The sequence below is a fragment of the Budorcas taxicolor genome, chromosome 13 (genome assembly GCF_023091745.1).
Source record: "Budorcas taxicolor isolate Tak-1 chromosome 13, Takin1.1, whole genome shotgun sequence".
NCBI lineage: Eukaryota > Metazoa > Chordata > Mammalia > Artiodactyla > Bovidae > Budorcas > Budorcas taxicolor.
The window spans coordinates 31,264,361-31,286,538 of NC_068922.1; the positions used below are offsets into that span (position 1 = coordinate 31,264,361).

General features: G+C 42.0%; 1 protein-coding gene across 1 annotated transcript in view; it reads right to left on the reverse strand.

The window, feature by feature from the left end:
• Positions 1 to 20,382, reverse strand: part of CUBN (cubilin) — a 265,197-nt gene extending 244,815 nt beyond the window's left edge. The window contains exons 1-10 of the mRNA XM_052651051.1: positions 20,267 to 20,382; positions 19,738 to 19,867; positions 18,725 to 18,820; positions 18,142 to 18,180; positions 15,042 to 15,143; positions 14,294 to 14,397; positions 4,674 to 4,800; positions 3,568 to 3,730; positions 1,653 to 1,784; positions 697 to 792 (exon numbers count right to left, since the gene is read on the reverse strand). Coding sequence (XP_052507011.1) covers positions 697 to 792; positions 1,653 to 1,784; positions 3,568 to 3,730; positions 4,674 to 4,800; positions 14,294 to 14,397; positions 15,042 to 15,143; positions 18,142 to 18,180; positions 18,725 to 18,820; positions 19,738 to 19,867; positions 20,267 to 20,379 — 1,102 coding nt within the window. The 5' untranslated portion in view covers positions 20,380 to 20,382. The remainder of the gene's footprint in view (positions 1 to 696; positions 793 to 1,652; positions 1,785 to 3,567; positions 3,731 to 4,673; positions 4,801 to 14,293; positions 14,398 to 15,041; positions 15,144 to 18,141; positions 18,181 to 18,724; positions 18,821 to 19,737; positions 19,868 to 20,266) is intronic.
• Between the last annotated feature and the right edge of the window lie 1,796 nt (positions 20,383 to 22,178).

Here is a 22,178-nt window from a genome sequence, read left to right on the forward strand (position 1 = left end):
TTTAGTCAAAATTAAAATAATGAGAAGGCAATTTTTGCCTATAAAATTGATGAAAATGAAAACTCACTGTAGTACCCATTATTGTCAAGGGTGGGGTAAGTGTGTATTTGTACAGACTGTTAATAAGCAAATAAATTATTTATTCTTGAAAAAAAAAAGTTTAGTAATATGCATGTATTTTTAAAGTTTTAGTAGGTGAAGCTTTTATGCAACACTGCAGATCCTGAAGGTTTGCCCTGGATCCATTTTCTCCTTTCTTAGTAGGGAACTCTAGTTATTTATTTATTTACTTTTTAGGAACTCTTTATTTTAACTGAGGGTGTGGGCACCTGGAATAAAGACTATATTTCCCAACCTTCCTTGCAGCCACACTTAGCCACCTCACTCAGTCAGGCCAAAGGCCCAGAAAGGGGAGTCCTTAGACACAGCTGACATGTTCTTCCTTTCCCCTCTTCTCCTTGCTGCTGGAATACAGTCATGAATCTATCTGCTGGCTTAATTATCTTGGGAAAAACTTGCAAAAACTAGAGCAAATCATAAAAAATCCAACTGTATAGTTTTATAACATGGATTGATATTTGGTTTGAAGACAAAAGTAAGAATTCTGGAAGTAGAGGATTTTGATTTTAAAAGGTTGATTTGCTTTAGAAGGTCATCCTAAAATACCCTAAACCAGAGGGAGAGATGAGTCATTACCTAGAGCCGAGGAGCATGATGCCTGTGGGTGGCAGTCTCCGTTATTGACCGAGCAGCGGTCTATGAGCGTGCAGAGTCTCCCATCACCCTGATACCCTGAGCAGAGGAAGAGAAGGCAAGTGAAAAACAGTGTCAGCAACATGCAAGAAGAAGAATTCCAATCTGAGAATTAAGTATCAAGACCCAGACCAACCAGAGATCTTCCATCATCAAAACAGAAAATGTAAATAAAATATGTCATAAATAAAATTACACAGTTAAGAAAATGGACAACAAGAATTAGGAACCTAATTTTGGAAAAAATGTTCAGGGTTGTTTCTAATGACAAAAATTAAAATTAAAAGATATGAAAACTATGGAGAGACAGAAAGCGCTGACTCTAAGGAAGTGACATTTTTCAATCACAGTGACTTCAAAGCTTTGAGCTGAATTATTTCAAAAGTCCAAAGTACTGCTGTTTCATGATAATAAAACATACATGGTTTTGGTTTGCCCCTTAGAACTCCCTAAACTTCTTGGATAGTAACTCAATTTAGATTAGAAAATAGGAGTCATGACTTCTTTCTGGAAGAGAAAGGAAATGCACATGTATGATATGCCTACCATTAGGTCTGGTATTTAGTAAACTTTATATGGAAAACATCTCATGAATCCATTATATTAATAAACTGTGTGAACAATACATCTGTGATCCACAGAGAAAACCTGTCAAGTTCTTCATTATTTCAAGAGGCCAACCCACAGTTGGTAAAGGCTTATTATTTTCCATTGATATACAAAGTAACTTTTCTTTCTTCCTTATAACACATACTAATGTATCCTGGATCCAGAAGTCAAACGTTTTGCACTATTCAGCTTGCTTCTTTAGACATAAGTCATATTTACAATGGAACACAAGATCCTGTTTTCAAATGTACGCTGTGTCTATAACAGTATCAGGAAATATGGTGTAGCACCTGGTGGACATGGATGACAGTAGTAAGATCCAGGCGTATTTGTACACTCCACAAGCGGAGCCACAGAACAGCCACCATTGTTTATCTCGCATTCATTGATATCTTTGCAAATGTATCCATTTCCTTGCCAGCCTAGAAAAACAGAAGGTTTGAAAAGTTAGTTAAAAACACGTAAAAACCTGCTTAACTATGTAAAGAAACACAGCTTAAAATGGTATATGTTCTACCTTTCAGGTTGGCAAAAGCTGCTTTAAATACTTATAATCAAATTCCAGCAAAGAGTTGCACACACTGGGTAGTCTTATATCCTATTAAGAGTCAGAAGTTAGATTAATTAAACCTATTTGGAAACAGATCTAGCTGTGTTCATTAAAGATTTTAAAATACATAACTTTTGACTAACAATTCCACTTCTGAAAACTTATTCTACAATGATAAAATTGTCATTATGTTTTGTTTTATCTGACAGCAGATAAACTGTCAGTTTATCATTTATAAAGATGCAGGTAAGTCTACCACAGCATTGTTTAATGGGGAAAAAAAAAACCTCTCAATGGTCCACAGTGACATATACTGAATATACTATGACTCATCTATACCAATGGATGCTAAAAGCTATTTTTAGTAGTATGTGCACACACTGAAGGATTTTCCCATATATATTTTAATGGAAAATATCAAATTTTAGAAATGTACGCAGAGCTATGATCACAGTTTGGGGAAATAATTTTTTAAAAACCTGCATATTGGTCTCTGTGTCTATATAAATGAAGGAAAAGGTAGAAGAGGAGAGAGGCACAGGGTTTTCTGATGATACACCCAGGTGAGGGCTACTAGACTCTAGTTGAAGGAAAGTTACCTGGCTCAAAATAGCCTGGAGTTAAAACTCCCTCCAGATCCTCCCCACCATTCTATGCAAAACGAAGAACTCTCTCACCCAAAGAAAAAAAATGGACATTAAGGTTGATTATGCCCAGCTCCCAACCAGTCCCAGCCTCTGGCCAATCTCCAGAATTCCTTGCCCTAGTCATTTAAGAGAAACACTCTGAAGAACCTTGGAGAACAGTCCCCCTGAAGACAGTAGATTTCCACATATATGCCTATATATACTTACTGTTTTCTTGGGTTAGTGCAGCAGCTCACTAATCTGACTGCTGCCCCTTCTCGCCTCATTGCTGCTTCTGCTGCTGCTGCTGCTAAGTCGCTTCAGTCGTGTCCGACTCTGTGCGACCCCATAGACGGCAGCCCACCAGGCTCCCCCATCCCTGGGATTCTCCAGGCAAGAACACTGGAGTGGGTGGCCATTTCCTTCTCCAATGCATTAAAGTGAAAAGTGAAAGTAAAGTCACTCAGTTGTGCCTGACTCTTAGCTACCCCATGGACTGCAGCCTACCAGGCTCCTCCATCCATGCGATTTTCCAGGCAAGAGTACTGGAGTGGGGTGCCATTGCCTTCTCTGCTCGCCTCATTAAAGGTGATCTATTCCTGTAAAGTGCCGGTCTCGTTCTTTTCCGAACCTTGCCTTCTCTACCTCCCTTACTCTACACTAGTGAACACACTCAGAGATCAAACCATTTGCCCAAGTTTACAAACAGCTGGCTTGAATGAAAGGTGGGACCAGAGCATGTGTCTTTTGATCTCAAATCTAATCAAGGTCACGGCCACAGCAATAAAATGACTGACCTCCCAAACTCTACAGAAATCCTGGCCATGCCACTCAACTCTACCACTCTTTGGGACAAACCACCCATTTCTTTCACTGAACTGCTGCAGCAGTTAGATGAAACTGGATTGGAAGGCATCCTGAAAACAGCTTTCTTATCCCTCGGCAGTGAAAGGAAATTGGTCCTGCCATCTTGCTTGACTGGCATGGTGAGCCTGGCACCTGAGCCCAGGAGGGGACACACCCACATACCTGTGGGGCAGGCCCCACAATAGAAGGATCCCGGGGTGTTGAAACACTGCACAAGTTCTGAGCAAGGTGCAGGCCAGAGGTTGCACTCATCTACATCCAGCGTACAGGCCGTGCTGTTCGATGGGGCCTTCCACCCAGCATCACAGATGCAGCTGTACTCGGGCTGGAGGAGCAACAAAGGTGTGAAGTCAGGCAGTCAGCAGAATGAGCAAAAGAAGCCTTTGAAAAACCTCACTGAGCCCTCAACTGATTCCTCCTCTAATGTTCATTTCCATGAGACCAATTGAGTGGCTTCTCTTTTCTTCCTACATGATTAAGCATTCAGACCAGACCATGCAAAAAGAGAAACGGCTTTATTTCAGAGTAAGGGAAACCTATAATTTGCCCCCAAAGATGCCTGGAAAAAAGCAACAACAATCAAGAGCTGTGAGTCAATATAATTAAAGTCAATAAGCTCAGCCTGCTTTTAGAGGGAAAAACATCCATGTAGTCACAGACCTTGGAAAATCAATTCTGTTTGTTTCCTTTTTGAAGGTCACACACATACTACCCTCCCACCATGGCTGGAAAGGAACATTTTTCCATCACATAGGCAGGGAAAAAACAACAACAACAACAACAACTAAAAATAAATACCTGAAGGTCTCAAGGAGGGCCAATTGGGCCAGGGCTGGATGACCTCTGGGCCAGGAATCAAGGTCAGCACAAGGGATACTTAGAGAAGTGGGCTCAAAGGGGGTCAGGGGCCAGGACAAATGCAGGCTCCTTAAAACTGAATGTCACAAACAAGGGCAGGACTTTTGTGTTTCCATATCTTGTCATTGTTAAAACTCACAAGGTCATGTCTCACAGCGAGAGTCATGGGCAAATAATAAAAACATGAGTAATTTAATGAAATCAGCCTCTGGATCCATTTTCTGCTTACTTATGAACAACCCTCATCACCTTCCTCATCTGAGCCCAGCTGAAGGGCAGGTAAATTCTCGAATATACCCCTCTGCAGCCCCACAGGATCCTGTGCGTACACACACAGCTATAGAGACTGAGGAACTAATAAACAGCCTCCCCCACCATCCCCGAGGGGGCCCACTCTAGAAGGGACCCACCTCTCCAGCCTTCACTCGGACCAGATCCTCACAGATGCCGTGGACGCAGCGCACCTTGGAACCCCCCTCACAGTCATCATATTTGGATGCACACTGGGGGCCGTGGGTCTCAGGTGAGCAGAGACAACTGTTGGTCACACAAAGCACAACTCAGGACCTGTTTCTTGGCATCAGTTAAAAAATTAATAATAATTCTGATTGCAGGTCAGTGATATGCACATAGAATCATAAACCAGAAAACCAGATTTACTGGCTGGAGTCTTAGAATAAAGTCACTCTGCTCCTCTTGAAGTGGCAGATTGAGTAAATGTGCTGTCATCTCAAATACAAGATGAGAGGGCACAACTACCTCTATAAATTCTTTTGCTATCAGGTCAAACAGCACTGTCAAAGGTCAGACAACTATGAACTAAGGGGGATAGAGTTCATTCAGGATGGTAGAGATCATCACATCCATTCATCGGCCACCCAGCTGGCTCCTCCAGTAAGGACAGGTGACCTTGACCAAATGGGTAAATTCTCGAATATACTCTAGGTTTGTATAACCCCATAAGCAGTGGTATATCCACATCTCAGAACCTTTGATTATGATAATCATTTGCAAAGGCCACATTTCTTCTCTCCATAAGAGATAAGTTAACATAGTAACAGTTCTTTCATAGCCACTCACAAGATGTATTTATTACATAACACCTAAGCTAACCTAGTTGTTTTGTCCTAAGATTTCAATTCAGTAATAATCAAACAAACAAGGCTTGCTCCTTGGAAGAAAGGCTATGACAAACCTAGACAGCATGTTAAAAAGCAGAGACATCACTTTGCCAACAAATGTCCATATAATCAAAGCTATGGTTTTTTCAGTAATCATGTACAGATGTGAGAGTTGGACCAAGAAGAAAGCTGAGCACTGAAGAATTGATGTTTTTGAACTGTGGTGCTGGAGAAGACTCTTGTGAGTTCCTTGGACAGTAAGGGACAGTCAATCCTAAAGGAGATCAACCCTGAATATCCATTGGAAAGACTGATGCTGAAGATGAAGCTCCAATACTTTGACCACTTAATGCAAAGAGCTGACTCTTTTGGAAAAGATCTTGATGCTAGAAAAGACTGACAGCAGGAGGAGAAGAGGGTTGATAGAGAATGAGATGGTTGGATGGTATCACTGACTCAATGGACATGAGTTTGAGCAAAGTCCAAGAGATAGTGAAGGACAGGGAACCCTGGCATGTTGCAGTTCATGGCATCACAAAGAGTCATACATGACTTAGAGACTGAACAAAAGTTGTTTTAAACCATTGCAACCTTAAAGTTGCTAAGTTAGTTTTATATCTGCCCTGCAGTTTCAGAGAGAATATGGATGATGTGAGACAGCAGCTGCGGAAAAGGGAAGAGGCAGAGAAGTCACAGAGCTCATTTACACGTGTCTGAGCACAGCTGATGGGGTGAGAGTCAGGTCTGGTTGGCACCGTTTGCCTGACTTGAACTGCGTTGGCCACTGGGGCCAAGGGTCTGAGTCAAGGAATGAGGACCTGTGTGGCTGTGGACTGTGAACTAGTTTCTGAGTGTTCTGGAAAAGGGGTCACTCTACCAGGTAAAGAAGCTCTTTTAGTGATATGTGTTGAGGATTCCCCCCAGCTGTTAAGAATCTGCCTGCCAATGCAGGGGACACGGGGTTGGATCCATGGTCTGGGAAGATCCCACATGCCTCGGAGCAACTAAGCCTGTGCACCACAACGACTGAAGCCCGAGTGCCTAGAGCCTGTGCTCTGCAACAAGAGAAGCCACTGTAATGAGAAGACCTCCACTGCAACTAGAGAGCAGTCCCCACTCGTTGCAACTAGAGAAAGCACAGCAATGAAGACCCAGCACAGCCATTAATTAATTAATTTTTCAAAAATATACGTTGAGGCACAAAAAGCTCAGCTGATGTCCATGGGTAAAAGCAAACATGTGACTAGCAGCAAGGGAAAGGAGAGTTTGGCTGTTAGAGAAGCACCAGGGGCCTCACTCTGGGCACAGAACTTGGTGTAGCCATGGAGGCCCCAGAAACAACTGCTGGGTGGCATCTTTGAGGTTTTAAGAAAAAAAGAGATCAATGAATGTGGCTGGAAATGGAGAGTTAAGAATGTGGTGAATACCATTCAGGCTAACCAAGTAGGGCTGCCAGATCCAGCAAATAAAGATATAGGATAAAATTTGGATTTCAGATAAATACTTTTTTGTTGTAAGTATATCCCATGCAATTCACAACATGTGTGCGTGCTAAGCTGCTTCAGTTATGTCCCACTCTTTGTGACCCTATGGACTGTAGCCTACCAAGGCTCCTCTGCGCATGGGATTCTTGAAGCAAAAGTACTGGAGTGGGTTGCCGTGCTCTGCTCCAGGAGATCTTCCCAACCCAGGGATCAAACCCGTGTCTCTTATATCTCCTGCATTGGCAGGCGGGTTCTTTATCGTTAGCACCACCTGAGAAGCCCTGCAACTCACAACATCAATATATAATTGAGTAAAAGCTGTTCCATTAATAAATTACATTTCTGAACATTCCAAGGTTGCCTTTCTCATTAAGACAAGGTCAGAGATTAATAGCAATACATGATTAAACTTAAAAAGGAATTCAATTACTCATTCCTTACCCATAGCTATTTATCTTCTTCTCATTTTCCATACTTCCCCTCTCATATTCTCTTCCCTTTCCTCATTCACTCTCCCATCCTTATACAGAGCATTCTGAGAATTTAATTAGACACTTGGAGATAATAGGACTTAGACCATTTCTTCGCATATGTGAGGATTTGATCCTGGTGGCTTCCTTGCTAAAAGTTTATTTTACCAGCATCTTCACTCACCAAAAAAAATTTTTTTAATCTTTAAACCAACTATTACTAGATTTCTGAGTCTCTGATGCATGAGAAGTCTGAGTATTCAAGACTGCCTCGGTTTAAATCTTGATGCTACCTGTTAACTCTTCACCTGAGACAATGTAATAATAACTCCCTCTACCTCAGTTTCTTGTAAATTAATAGTGTCAAGCTATGAGCTCTATTTTCACCTTGGGGTCTAAAGGCATTTTCCTGCAGGAAGTGCTCAGAAAATTGTGTTTACCTTATCACTAAATGCTTTATTATTGGAAAAGGGCTAGAGAGTTGAGCAAACATATTGGTTCAAGGACCTGCAGTTAAATCTTCCCTCTTTATCTCTCTCTTCCTTCTCCCTTGCTATTGTCATTCGGAGAGGAGTAAATTTTAATCCTACAGATCAGTTCAATTCAGTTCAGTCACTCAGTCCTGTCCGACTCTTTGCGACCCCATGAATCGCAGCTCGCCAGGCCTCCTTCTCCATCACCATCTCCTGGAGTTCACTCAGACTCACGTCCATCAAGTCCGTGATGCCATCCAGCCATCTCATCCTCGGTCGTCCCCTTCTCCTCCTGCCCCCAATCCCTTCCAGCATCAGAGTCTTTTCCAATGAGTCAACTCTTCACATGAGGTGGCCAAAGTACTGAAGTTTCAGCTTTAACATCATTCCTTCCAAAGAAATCCCAGGGTTGATCTTCTTCAGAATGGACTGGTTGGATCTCTTTGCAGTCCAAGGGACTCTCAAGAGTCTTCTCCAACACCACAGTTCAAAAGCATCAATTCTTCGGCACTCAGCCTTCTTCACAGTCCAACTCTCACATCCATAGATGACCACAGGAAAAACCATAGCCTCGACTAGATGGACCTTAGTCGGCAAAGTAATGTCTCTGCTTTTGAATATACTATCTAGGTTGGTCATAATTTTTCTTCCAAGGAGTAAGCGTCCTTTAATTTCATGGCTGCAGTCACCATCTGCAGTGATTTTGGAGCCCAGAAAAATAAAGTCTGACACTGTTTCTACTGTTTCACCATCTATTTCCCATGAAGTGATGGGACCAGATGCCATGATCCTAGTTTTCTGAATGTTGAGCTTTAAGCCAACTTGTTCACTCTCCTCTTTCACTTTCATCAAGAGACTTTTTAGCTCCTCTTCACTTTCTGCCATAAGGGTGGTGTCATCCGCATCTCTGAGGTTATTGATATTTCTCCTGCCAATCTTGATTCCAGCTTGTGTTTCTTCCAGTCCAGCATTTCTCATGATGTACTCTGCATAGAAGTTAAATAAGCAGGGTGACAATATACAGCCTTGATGTACTCCTTTTCCTATTTGGAACCAGTCTGTTGTTCCATGTCCAGTTCTAACTGTTGCTTCCTGACCTGCATACAGGTTTCTCAAGAGGCAGGTCAGGTGGTCTGGTATTCCCATCTCCTTCAGAATTTTCCACAGTTTATTGTGATCCACACAGTCAAAGGCTTTGGCATAGTCAATAAAGCAGAAATAGATGTTTTTCTGGAACTCTCTTGCTTTTTCCATGATCCAGCGGATGTTGGCAATTTGATCTCTGGTTCCTCTGCCTTTTCTAAAAACAGCTTGAACATCAGGGAGTTCACGGTTCACGTATTGCTGAAGTCTGGCCTGGAGAACTTTGAGCATTACTTTACCAGCATGTGAGATGAGTGCAATTGTTTGGTAGTTTGAGCATTCTTTGGCATTGCGTTTCTTTGGAATTGGAATGAAAACGGACCTTTTCCAGTCCTGTGGCCACTGCTGAGTTTTCCAAACTTGCTGGCATATTGAGTGCAGCACTTTCACAGCATCATCTTTCAGGATTTGAAACAGCTCAACTGGAATTCCATCAGCTCCACTAGCTTTGTTCGTAGTGATGCTTTCTAAGGCCCAAGGTTTCCCTAAACAGCTACAAGTATACTTCTCTCATTTAAGTTTAGATTAAGGTGAGAAGCTCCAATACTTTGGCGAAGAGCCAACTCATTGGAAAAGACCTTGATGCTGGGAAAGATTGAGGGCAAGAGGAGAAGAGATGATGAAGCAACAGAAGATGAGATGGTTAGATAGCATCCCCAAGTCAATGGACATGAATCTGAGCAAACTTCAGGAGATTGTGAAGGACAGGAAAGCCTGGTGTGCTGTAGTCCATGGGGTTGCAAAGAGTCAGACACAACTTATAGAGTCAGACACAATTTAGTGACTCAACAAGAGCAAGGTGAGAAGTGGAAAGTTGAAAGGAAGAAGAAAGCCAGATACATTAGCAATTTCCTCACTATGATACTTAAAGCAAGCATTTTTAATCCCATTTTATTGGCAAGGTTCAAATTGCCCAAGGCACAGGATTAGCAATTGGCAGAAGATAAATTTACACCTAAGATAGTGTCACTCTTGTACTACTGTTTTTCCACATCACATTCCCACCTTCTGAAAGAGAGAGTTAGTTGAATACTTTCCCTTTTTATATGTCTTTTAACACAACAGTGCTTACATGTAAAATGTATTAATAAATTCTCAGGGTGTCTAGATATGCCCTTAAAGAAACAGAGTAGTGAATTTTATGCCCTCTTGAAGAAGTAACTTTTGTAATGACTTTCTGTTGCTGATTTGGTTCCAGTATAAAAAAAAGCAGGGGGGGCTTTTCTGTCTTGAAAAACACTGCAAGTACATTTGGCCATTGAGACGAGGTCACACATTCTTCCATGGTCATAGTTTAACTTGCGTTAGAGCCCATGGTTCAATATTAATATAACTGACTAACTAAAAGAGGTCATATGCTTTATACCTAACTCCATTCCATCTGAGCTAAAACCAGATGATTCTCATCATTTAAGCTCTCTCTATTTTAAAACCCACTAGTGATAAAAATGAAAATAAGTAAAATAAAATATGATAATCACCATTGCATTCCTGGAGAAAAAACAAACAACAAACTTAACTTCTTTTTTTATATAAAGCCTTCTAGATCCGAGCTGGAAGTATATAACATGCACCATCTATGCAGGCAAATGTGGATCCCATGGGCTGTTTTAAACCCACAGTCAGCAGGAAACAGTAAGAATCAATTCTTCAGAATAAAGAGGTAAAAACATATTGAGCAGTGGCAAAATATTATGGGTTAGCTGCCTGACCACTTGGAAAAAGATTGGGAGCCCAGGAGTTAGAGGAAACCGACAATGGTTGTCCTTGCTGTACTCTCATGATTCCAAAAATTAATTTTTAGTTTAGAGGGAGAATGGATACATGTACATGGCTGAGTACATGTAAATGTCTGAGTCCCTTTGCTGTCCACCTGAAACTATCACAACATTGTTAATTAGCTATACTCCAAAATAAAATCAAAAGTTTAAAAAAATAAGAGAATTTTTATCAGAATTTTTTCTGTGAAATGGGGCTTTCAGTGAACTAGTATTTGCATAACACTTTATCTTTTGATGGCTCAGATGATAAAGTGTCTGTCTACAATGTGGGAGACCTGGGTTCGATCCCTGGGTCAGGAAGATCCCCTGGAGAAGGAAATGGCAATCTACTCCAGTACTGTTGCCTGGAAAATCCCACAACAGAGGAGCCTGGTAGGCTACAGTCCATGGGGTCGAAAAGAGTCGGACAGGACTGAGCGACTTCACTTTCACTTTCACTTTTTATCTTTCAAAGGTCTTTACCAATAAAAGTTATTAATCCCTTTAAATAAAGACTCCTTTGTCTCCCACAAGTAATGGATTCCAAGAGTTAGGGACTGAAGGAGGCTGCAAATCCAGAGCAAACTGCCCACTGCAGATTATTCAACAAGGGCTCAAATCCGTCTTCAGCAACTGTTCCCAGAAGTTTCCTGAAGGAGTTTCTAATCTCAAGGAAGCTACTGATTAACAAAGACTTAACCTCCCATAATGAACAGAACTCGAGAAAGTATCGAAGGGCTCTGTTTCATTCTACATAGATTCCACAAAACAACCTTTTAATCTTACGCTCATATACACGTTTCTATTTTCTTTTTTTCCTTCAAAAAGTCTTCACGATATGCCTGAATGAGAGTATTCAGGTCAGAGATAATCAGCTGGAATTCTTGAGGCTTCACACACTATTCCCACAGCAAGAAGAAACCAGATTAAACGCTGTGCCCCCTAACGTCCTCCAGGGAACCTGTGGCGGGCAAAAACTAGAAACCCAAACCATTTCCAGAGTCAGCACAATCAATCCTTGGTCTTCTCTGATAGGATTGTGCAAGGGAATAATCAGCACTCCTCTACCAAGTTTAATCTGTCATTTAGGCAACTCTCAACAAGTAAAACTGTTCTTTCTCTCTTGCTCACTCGCTTGCTCGTGTGCTCTCTCTCTCTCTCTCTCTCTCTCCCTCCTTTCCTCCTTCCTTCCTTCTCATTCTATCTGGAAAAATTAACCTCTGACATGCAGGCAATAATTGTGTTAAAAATTTTCTTTTCATGACTTCCCTGGCAGTCCAGTGGTTAAGACTCCACGCTTCCACTGCAGGGAGGATGGGTTTGATCCCTGGTTGGGGTACTAAGATGCCACATACCATGTCAAGAAAACAAACAACAACAACAAAAATTTTTAACCTTTCTTTTCATTGCCATTTTTCAGGGGTGAAAAGGCAAATTTGTCCTGGAAGGAAAAACGATTTTGTCTTGATCTATGGATCTTTCCTCCCCGATGCACGTTTGTTATTTTGCTGGCTTGCAAGACTCCAGAAGACAGGGATGATAAAGGGAGAGAGAGTGAGAACTAATCTCCAGGACATTCCTCGATGTCAGAAACATGGGAACGATCCGTGCTAGGAATCATTTGCCAGAGTTATCTCCAAGCAGCAGTTTTCACTGATAAATGCTCATAAATAGAAATCAGGAGATAATGCTTTCAAGGTACTGAAAGATAAGACTTGAATTCTGGATCCAAGTTTGAGTATTTATCAAAACAGGGATCAGGGGGTTCTTTTAAAGGAGAAATAAAATTTGGAGAACAAAAAGCTCTTTAATAACATAATACTTCATTGACATCAGAGATGTACAATGTGCAGGATATTGAAACTGAAAGACGTATCCACCAAAAGCTGGAATGAGTTAAATTTGTAACTTGCAATGAGGAAAAACTTTTAAGATCATAGTAAAAGAATGAAAGGAACAACAATAAAAGAAAAAGATTGTGGTTGCTTTTTAAGAATATAGTGTGCTAATAAATGACAAGGTCAAAAACAAAATTCATGCACTCTTTTTTGCTGGGAAGGACAGAATGGGTTGTTACAAGGGAACTGAAGAATATGACAGCAGGGATACTGGAAAAGAGTGAATAGCTGCTCCTGATTCCAGTAAGATAAAACAGAGATTCTGTCACAACAGAACCGATTTCTTTCTTTCTCTTAATAATCACAGAATATAGGAGACCCACCAAAATATGGGGAAAGACAATGTCTAGAGATTTTTTAAAACTCATTTTAAGGAACTACAGAAACCGAAGCTTGTTATTGATCTGCCATACGTTTTTGGACTTGATTACTTAACAAGATAGTACATCAGTCAGTGTCACTTGACAGACCAATATTCCTAGAGTTTGATGGGAACATGGAGGCACTGTGATGCCCAAGTCAGCTTTGTAAGAGAAGGGAAGTTTTCCTGTGGAGGGTGATGCCTGATTTGAGCAGGAGAATGCTGCAGATGATCCCTGTGACTGAGTCAATCAGAAGAAAAGATGGCGGATGGGAGCAGGGAGACGAATACGGTGAGGGGCCTGATGACTAACTGAAGAGAGACAATGAGGATTATCCATGTGAAGAAAACTCGGTTCACTCTGCTCTGGTTATGGTGGACATTGTGCACAGTGCTTGAATGGAGAAGTCCTGACTGTTTCTATCAGCTCTCTCAGCTACTGACTGTGGGGGGCGGCGGGGGAGGGGAGAGGGGGGCGGCGGGGGAGGGGAGAGGGGGGCGGCGGGGGAGGGGAGAGGGGGGCGGCGGGGGAGGGGAGAGGGGGGCGGCGGGGGAGGGGAGAGGGGGGCGGCGGGGGAGGGGAGAGGGGGGCGGCGGGGGAGGGGAGAGGGGGGCGGCGGGGGAGGGGAGAGGGGGGCGGCGGGGGAGGGGAGAGGGGGGCGGCGGGGGAGGGGAGAGGGGGGCGGCGGGGGAGGGGAGAGGGGGGCAGGTTGTCCGTCTTCTACATGAGGCTCTCCCATGGCTATCCCCTCCATGGTTTGACTTCTACTAACCCCTCTGCCTTATCTTGCCCCGGGCCATTCTCACTCTACACCAGCCATGGGGGCTCCTTCCTGTTCCTCAGAGAACAGGTTTCTTCATGGGGTGAGAGTTGAGGTCACACAAGGTTTTCTCCACTTAAGGAAACAGCTCTGTGTATGTTAGATAAACACCGCGGTGACTTCCCTAGAGAACAGCTAGTTTTGCTGGTAATATAGGCACTTAACCTTGGATACTGTTAACCAGGGGATGTCTTAGTCCTTCAAAAACACACCCTAATTTAAACAACAACAAGCAGGCAAAAGTGACATTGAGTTTGGAGCTTTAGCTTTAGGTGATTTTACACATTTCTGTTTAACTCTCTGGGGGCTTTTGACCTTGGACTTAAGAAGGACATTCCTCCAGCAGCTTGGGGCACCTCTAGCCCTGGTGTAAGAAAGAGACTCACAAACCAAACCAAACTGAAGTGGAGCCACCATGGCTTATATGCAGACCTGTGAGTATGAAAAATAAATGTTTATTGGTTTAAAAAAAAAAAAGGAAAGGAAAGAAAAAAGTTACCTGTAACTCCCTGCTGTGTTTATACATGTGGCTCCATTTTGGCAGCCCAAGGGTGTCCCTGAGTAAATCTCACATTCATTAACATCAACAGAGCACAGAGGACCCTGCGTTTAGATAAAGCACAAAGTCAGGTACCACAGGTTGCAAAGGCATCTGGGCCAACAGTCACACAACATGTTCAAGGATTTACAAACAGACAGTAAAGTCGTCCTTGGTCAAGCTAAATATGATAAAATTAAAACTCATCTCCAGTCACCCTTCCTCTACAACTCAGGTGTGGCCTAACAGAGCCAAAGAGCTCTTCAGAGATCATACCAGTCACAGGAGAAGAATCCTTATGTGGACTACTCTTCATCTTACTGTGGAGCTCTGCCTAGGAATAGTCACTTAATTTCTTCTGGGTGCGCATGTCAGGAATGTTTTCATTATTAATAGAAAAGGGCAGGAAAATGCACAGGCTACATTAAGATTCATTTAGTTATGCTGAGCAATTTAAACTCATGCTGGCCAAAACAGCATGTAGCATCTAGTCCAGCAAATCCCCCCTTAAGATGGCTCAGGATTCAATGGTGACAGAATCATGCTGGCCGCTGTTTGCATCTTGGCATACCTGGTGTCATTCATTCTGACTCAGGAGACCACAGAATCCTAGAAACTTTGGATGGAGAATTAAATAGGTCTGGAGGATTCCAAGGAAACCACTGATGCTGACTCATCATCATTTTTAACCAAGGACTAGGTGACTCACCTTCCACTGTGAGGGACACATACAAAAAAAGGAATCGGGGAGGTTGAGGCAGGTTCCGCCATGCTGGCAGGGATTGCTGCTGCAAGCTTTCCTGTCCAGTGTCTGAAACAAAGACAGGATGGTCAGCGAGACAGTCATACTTTCCACGTTTTAGAGCAGGTGTGTACACCAAACCACATTTTACTCCTGGTCAGTGAGGGGGGGGGGGGGGGGTCTTCCTCCAGACTTTAAATCCATTATGTAAATGCTTCTTCCTGTCAACTCCCTTGTGAGAAACCAGGAAGTGTTGACTATCATCAAGCCCTATCCATATTCCTTCACTACTAACATGCATTTAACCACGGATGGGTGAGGCAAAAGTGAGGGGTGAGAGTTCTCACTCTGCTCTCTGAAAAAACACTGTTCACCTGACAAACGTATGATGGTGGCAAGAGTTAAGATGTGGGTGTGGCAGTCACATGGAAATTCCTAAGAAAATAAAATGGAAATTCCGGGTCTTTTGCTGTTGTTCTTCTCTTTGATACCTCCAGATAAGCATTTGAAATATGATCATCTTTGCTGCCCCCACACTCCTCCCCTGGGTTGAGATGACTGAACTCTTTTCACTCCAAGACCCTTTGTGGGAAATGTGGCCTGAGGCTTAAATACACCCTCCAGCCTCATGCTCACATGACTGTTTTCAGATCAGAGTAATACACAGAGACCTGCCTTTGTCTATGGAACCTGGGGAATCCTACCCTAGGTCAGCTACTAGTTCCCACCTTGTAAGCTTTGAAATGCCTTTGGGGCAGAGAAAACATCTTTAGAGAGGACAAATGATTATGCAAGGACAGCTATCCCATTAATTTCACCTAATGTTAGTCTAATTCTCGTTTTTAAAAACTAAAATGGGGCAATTTATTCTTTACATTTTTGAAAAATATTTGCTGAAATATTTGATTTTCGAGAAAATCAAGTCTGTTCCCTCTGTTTGCAGATGAAACTGACAGCAGAGAATGGCAAGCTGACTGAGCACCGTGTGAAGCAAAGCCCATTCTCTCTCCACCTTTGTGATAAGTCAGGTGCCCATACATTTGGCAGTCTCCTTCTGGACTCTGTTTTCTTTCATTTTTCTGTCTCTCTCTGTGCCAGCACCACAATTAGTCCTGTTCATCAAAGGACACTGTTAAGAAAATTAACCACAAACTCACTAGAGGTTTCTCTGGCACGTAAGACAACATTGTCTGGGAATTAAAAGCTCGGAAGCGCATGGGGACCCAGCAGTAAATAGTCAGTGAGCAGTCAGGAGAAAGACAGTAGGAAACGGCATCCAAAGGCATGGAGGCGTTTCTACTCCAGAATCACTAAAAACTCTTCCTGGGGGGATGGGCAGAGGGAGGCCAGTCCCAGTTAACTGGACTATGGCCTCCAGTTCTTGACCTTTGACAGGAATAAAGAAACACTCTAGGAGATAGAGAACTAGTGTTTGTCTTGCTCATTTTCATTTATTCAACTACTCTCTAAGAAGATAAAGGCAGAAAGGGCAATCTCTTATCAAAGCCAGGAAAAGGAATGTGCAAACGTGTCCACCAAAATTAAAACAACAGAGTAGAGGACATTTGAAGAATAATCAAAAACAGACCAAGAATATGAGAGCAGGGACTCTGAACCTGGAATCCTCTTACTTTTGAGGATTAAATATGGGGACTTTCTATGCATTTCTCTGTGTGGAAGGTTATGGCTCCCTTGAAAGTCTTAAAAATATCAGCTCCCTACAAAAGGGATAAGAAATCTAAAGTTACAAGCATGCAGTAAATTTATGGATGGTTTATTCTTAGAAATTGTTCAAATTTAATCACCAGCCGATATACTTTAAGATCTGGAACATTCTGAGATACAGCCTAGACTCTAAGTTCAATGTTAGAGAAAATGTGAGCCCTTTGAAAACTGAGTCCTGGATGCCAGAATAAGCAAGTTGGGTGGTCATTACATGGTTAAAAAAGTGATAGCCAAAGAGGAAGAGCACATGGACAGCTGAACTGAGAGTCAGAGGACTTCACATGCTCAGTGAGCTTCATCTCTCTGAGACCCACTTTCCTCATGTGTCCTGGGAAGCATGACGTGTGATGAGAATTAAATGACCTTACTTACAAATCAGAAATAGACTCACAGATGAAGAAAAAATCTTATGGTTACCAGGAGGGAAAGACGGGTAGGGATAATTGGGAGATTGGGATTGATATATACACACTGTTATTAATATATATAAAATAGATAGCTAATAAAGACCTACTGTATAGCACAGAGAACTCTACTCAATACTCTGTAAGGGCCTAAATGGGAAAAGAATCTAAAAAAAGAGTATATATATACACATACAACTGATTCACTTTACTGTATGGCAGAAACTAACATAACATTGTAAATCAACTGCTGCTGCTACTGCTAAGTCGCTTCAGTCGTGTCGGACCCTCTGTGACCCCATAGACGGCAGGCCACCAGGCTCCCCCATCCCTGGGATTCTCAAGACAAGAACACTGGACTGGGTTGCCATTTCCTTCTCCAATGCATGAAAGTGAAAAGTGAAAGTGAAGTCGCTCAGTCGTGTCCGACTCTTAGCGACCCCATGGACTACATGCCCATGATAAAACTGTTTTTGATTGTGATAAGAACTAAATTATGGGAAGAGCAAAGCCCTTGATATTTATCATCCATTCACCTTAAGGATACTGGCTCTATTTGGACTTCCCTGGTGGCTCAGTGGTAAAGGATCTGCCTGCCAATGCAGGACACACAGGTTCGATCCCTGGTCTGGGAAGATTCTCACATGCCACGTGCCACAGCACATGCAGCTAAGCCCATGTGCCATGACTTCTGAAGCCCTCATACCCTAGAGCCCTAGCTCTGCAACAAAGAAGCCATCAAAGTGAGAAGTCTGCACACCACAACTAGAGAGTAGCCTCCAGCTCCCTGCAACTAGAGAAAGGCCCATGTAGCAACAAAGACCCAGCACAGCCAACATAAATAAATGAAATAATAAAAAAAAGAATACCAGCTCCATCAGTGATTCTAGTGTACTTTCAGTGAAAGATGTTGGCTATCTAGTAGTTATAGGACTTACCTGCTGTAAGCTTTGGAGTTTTCTCTCAAGATCCACAAGCTAGCAGTTGGGAAGAGAAAACATCCATTAGCCGGTGGAAAGGCTCATCATGTGCCATGTTACTCTGTTACCTATTCCCTAGTGCCTTCACTTTATCTGTTTGCTCCTTGTCTAATTGCCTTTCCCCTCCTCTTTTCTCTCCCCTCCAGGCTTCCCTTCCTTCCTTCTCTCTTCCATTGCATGGATATTTTTAAAACAGAAGTACAACACAATGATAAGTTGATTCATTGACTGTCTGTGCATGGTGACCCTGGGAATTTTCCTGAGCGATGGTGACCCATCCACCTCATCAATAAGGAGGTGGCTATCAGAACATGAGCAGAGCCAACTTATGCCACAAGCTCTTGTCACAGGATTTCCAACCTCTGCCCATCACACCTCTACATCCTCCATTATGGCTGGGTCATTTAACCAAAAACTTGATAATTATAACACGACATTTTTAAGGAGGATACAAAATTGGTATATCTTTTGCAAAATAATTACTTACAAAGTTGAATTAAGGAGAACCCATTTGTCCCAAGGATGTGCATGTCAGACTTACCTTGGAATCAAGCTGATGGATTTGATTAGAAATATTTTGAGGCAGACCGACTGTACTTCTTTTTAAGTTTGTAATATCATCTTTGTTTTTCTGGATCTGATTTTTTTTAAAAAGGAGAAGAAAACGAAGGGAGAAGAGAAGGAGGAAGAGAATGCTAGTGAAAAAATTATGTATATAAGAATAAAATGTTTAAATTTGGGTAGTATTCTATTTCAAGCCCTAAGACCTTGCCTTAAAAAAAAAAAAAAAAGAACAATGCCATGTATAATAAACATCAGACTAAAATAGCCATGGCATGATTCCATTTACCCTTTCAGTAATAAGGTATCAAGGAATTTTCTGTTTGCATTTTTTTCCTATAATAACAGTTTAGAATGCTTTTTAAGAGGTCTGACTTGGAAGGAGACTGTTTGGGTTTCAAATCTTGGCTCAGCCATTTAATGCATATCCTTGGATACATTGCTGAGCTGCTGTAGGGAGGGTTCCTCTATCTCCCTTACAGATGGGGTAGCGATAATGCCAACCTCATAGGCAGCCATGAGGGTTAGATGAGATAATACACATAAAGTGCTGAGCACAGCACAGAGTCTATAATGAGCTCTAAATGCTAGCTCCTAACATGATGATCAATAGACCTGTATGACATAACAAACAATGAGCACTGAAAACATTCAGTAAGGCAGGAGAGGATAACTGGCCAATTCTGTTCTGTGGCAAAAATAAACTGATCGCATCTACATCTATCTGTGGTCTCCCTCCATCCTTGGTCCCCTTGTGAAGCAGCCCCAGTATCACCCTCTGCACCTTCCGTGGGCTGGAGTACATAAGTCCACACGGTGAGCCACTTCCTGCTGGCGCTATGTCCCGTACCCATCATTAACCCCAGGGCATTGTTTCCTACATGGAGTTGTTTCGCCTCAATCATGTTCCCTGTGCTCAAGAAAGTACAGATTAACATAGGCCTTTTCAGTATGAATAAACAAAACTACTTCAGTATGTTTCCAGTGTATTACCTGATGGAAACACTCGCCGACATCCTCATCATTTAATTTAATTCTCCCCAGGGATCCAGTTCTAAATTCAATGTTTTGAGCTGATCCAGTAAGAAACACCAAGTTTCCCCTCTCTGCAGTCATTCGAGGCCTACATAATCCAAGCCAGAGAATGCATCAGTAATTATCACATGCAATTTTTTAAGTCTAGAGAATAAAGTTTCTCACTCAATAGCTATGGACTGCATACACCTTTGCTTTGTGGTCATCTCAGCTGAATTCTCCCTGCTCACTTGTCATTTCTTTATTTGCAAATTTCCTGGATATGCCTCCAAGTAACTGCATCCTTGACTAATTTGCCAAGTGATAAATGAAGAGTTTGTGTATAAAAAGGTACTTCCAAACATCAACTCAACTGTTTTTCCCTATTTGTTTTTAATATGACTTTTTTTCTTTAGAAAAATTATACCTTTGCTTATCTGGTTATTTGTGAAAACTGATGAGGAACCACCCAAGTCCATCAGCAGAAATGATCCATGTGTGTACTTACTGTTGGAGGTCAGTATTTCTTTTTTGTCTCTGCAGTGCAAGTCCTCCATCTTCACTGTATGATGCAGCAAACGTCAATAAAATAACCAAACTCCCAAGAAAAAGTGAGGACATGTTCCTCACCAGCCTCCTGGGTCGTCAGGAAGGAGGGAGGCTGCTCTCCCAGCCAGCGTGGGAGTCCGGAGAACCAAGCCTGGCAGCTGTACTTTGACCTGTGGATTGTCCTACACTTCTCAGGCCTTTCTTCTTTGCCCTGGAAGCCTACATTATTTTTTTTCTTCCTGAGGGACGTAAATGATCTTAGATCTTCAATACTCTTCAACTTGTGAGAGGTCAAAATCTACCTCTAAGTAATGCACAACTTAATCATTACCTATCTGACCTTTGAAACAGTAGCAAATGGCTTTGGAAACATCCACTAAAACTCTCCTTGCTTAAGAAGTAACTGGCTTTCAACAAATGCTATCGGGAACTATTGGATATCCACATGTAAAAGAATGAAGTTGGACCCAGACTTTACATTATATAGAAAAAAATAATACAAAATGAATCAAATACCTACCTAAATATAAGAGCTAAAACCATAATATTCTTAGGAAAAAACATAGGGGAAAATCTTCACGATTTTGGATTCTACAATGATTTCTTAGATATGACACCAAAAGTAGAAACAACAAAAGAGAAAAAAAATTGGTATGTGGGACTATTTCAAAATGAAAGACTTTTATATATTAAGAGACACTATCGATCGTGAAAAGGCAACTTAAAAATGTGAAAACTTTGCAAATCATATATATGATTAAGAGGTTAATATGCAGAATACAGAGAATCCCACAACTTAACAGCACAAAATAAGTAACCCTATTAAGCAATGGGCAAAGGAAATAAACATTTCTTCTGAAAAGATACACAAATGGCCAAACAGCACATGAAAAGATGGCTCAGTGTCATTTATCACTAGGGGAATACAAATCAAAACCATAGTGAGATAACATTTCACACTCACAGGATGGCTACTGTCTCACAAAAGCAGAAAATAACAAATACTAGGCAAGAATATGAAAAAATTAGAACCCTGGTATACTGCTGGTGAGAATGTAAAATGATATAGTCTCTATAAAACAGTATGACAGTTCCTCAAAAAATTAAACATAGAATGACCATGCATGTATACTAAGTCACTTCAGTCACGCCTGACTCTTTGCAACACTATGAACTGTAGCCTGCCAGGCTCCTCTCCAGGCAAGAATACTGGAGTGGGTTGCCATGCCCTCCTCCAGGGGATCTTCCCAACCCAGGGATTGAACCCGAGTCTCTTCTTTCTTCTGCATTGGTAGGCAGGTTTACCACTAACACCACCTGGGAAGCCCTAGAATGATGATCTAGCAATTCTACTTCTGGCTATAATAATGGAAAACAGGGACTCAAAGAGATATTTGTACAACTGTGTTAATAGCTGCATTATTTACAACAGCCAAAACATGGAAGCAAGCCAAATGTCCATCCAAATGTTCACTGACAGATCTGAATGGAAAACAGAATGTGTTACATATATATAATGGAATATTATTTGTCATTAAAAGGAAGGAAAATCTGACACGCTACAATGTGGATGAATCTTGAAGACATTATGCTAAGTGAAATAAGCCAGCTCAGTTCAGTTCATTCGCTCAGTCGTTTCCGACTCTTTGCGACCCCATGAATCGCAGCACGCCAGGCCTCCCTGTCCATCAACAACTCCTGGAGTTTACCCAAACTCATGTCCATCGAGTCAGTGATGCCATCCAGCCATCTCATCCTCTGTCGTCCCCTTCTCCTCCTGCCCCCAATCCCTCCCAGCATCAGAGTCCTTTCCAATGAGTCAACTCTTCTCATGAGGTGGCCAAAGTATTCCACTCATATGAAGAACCTAA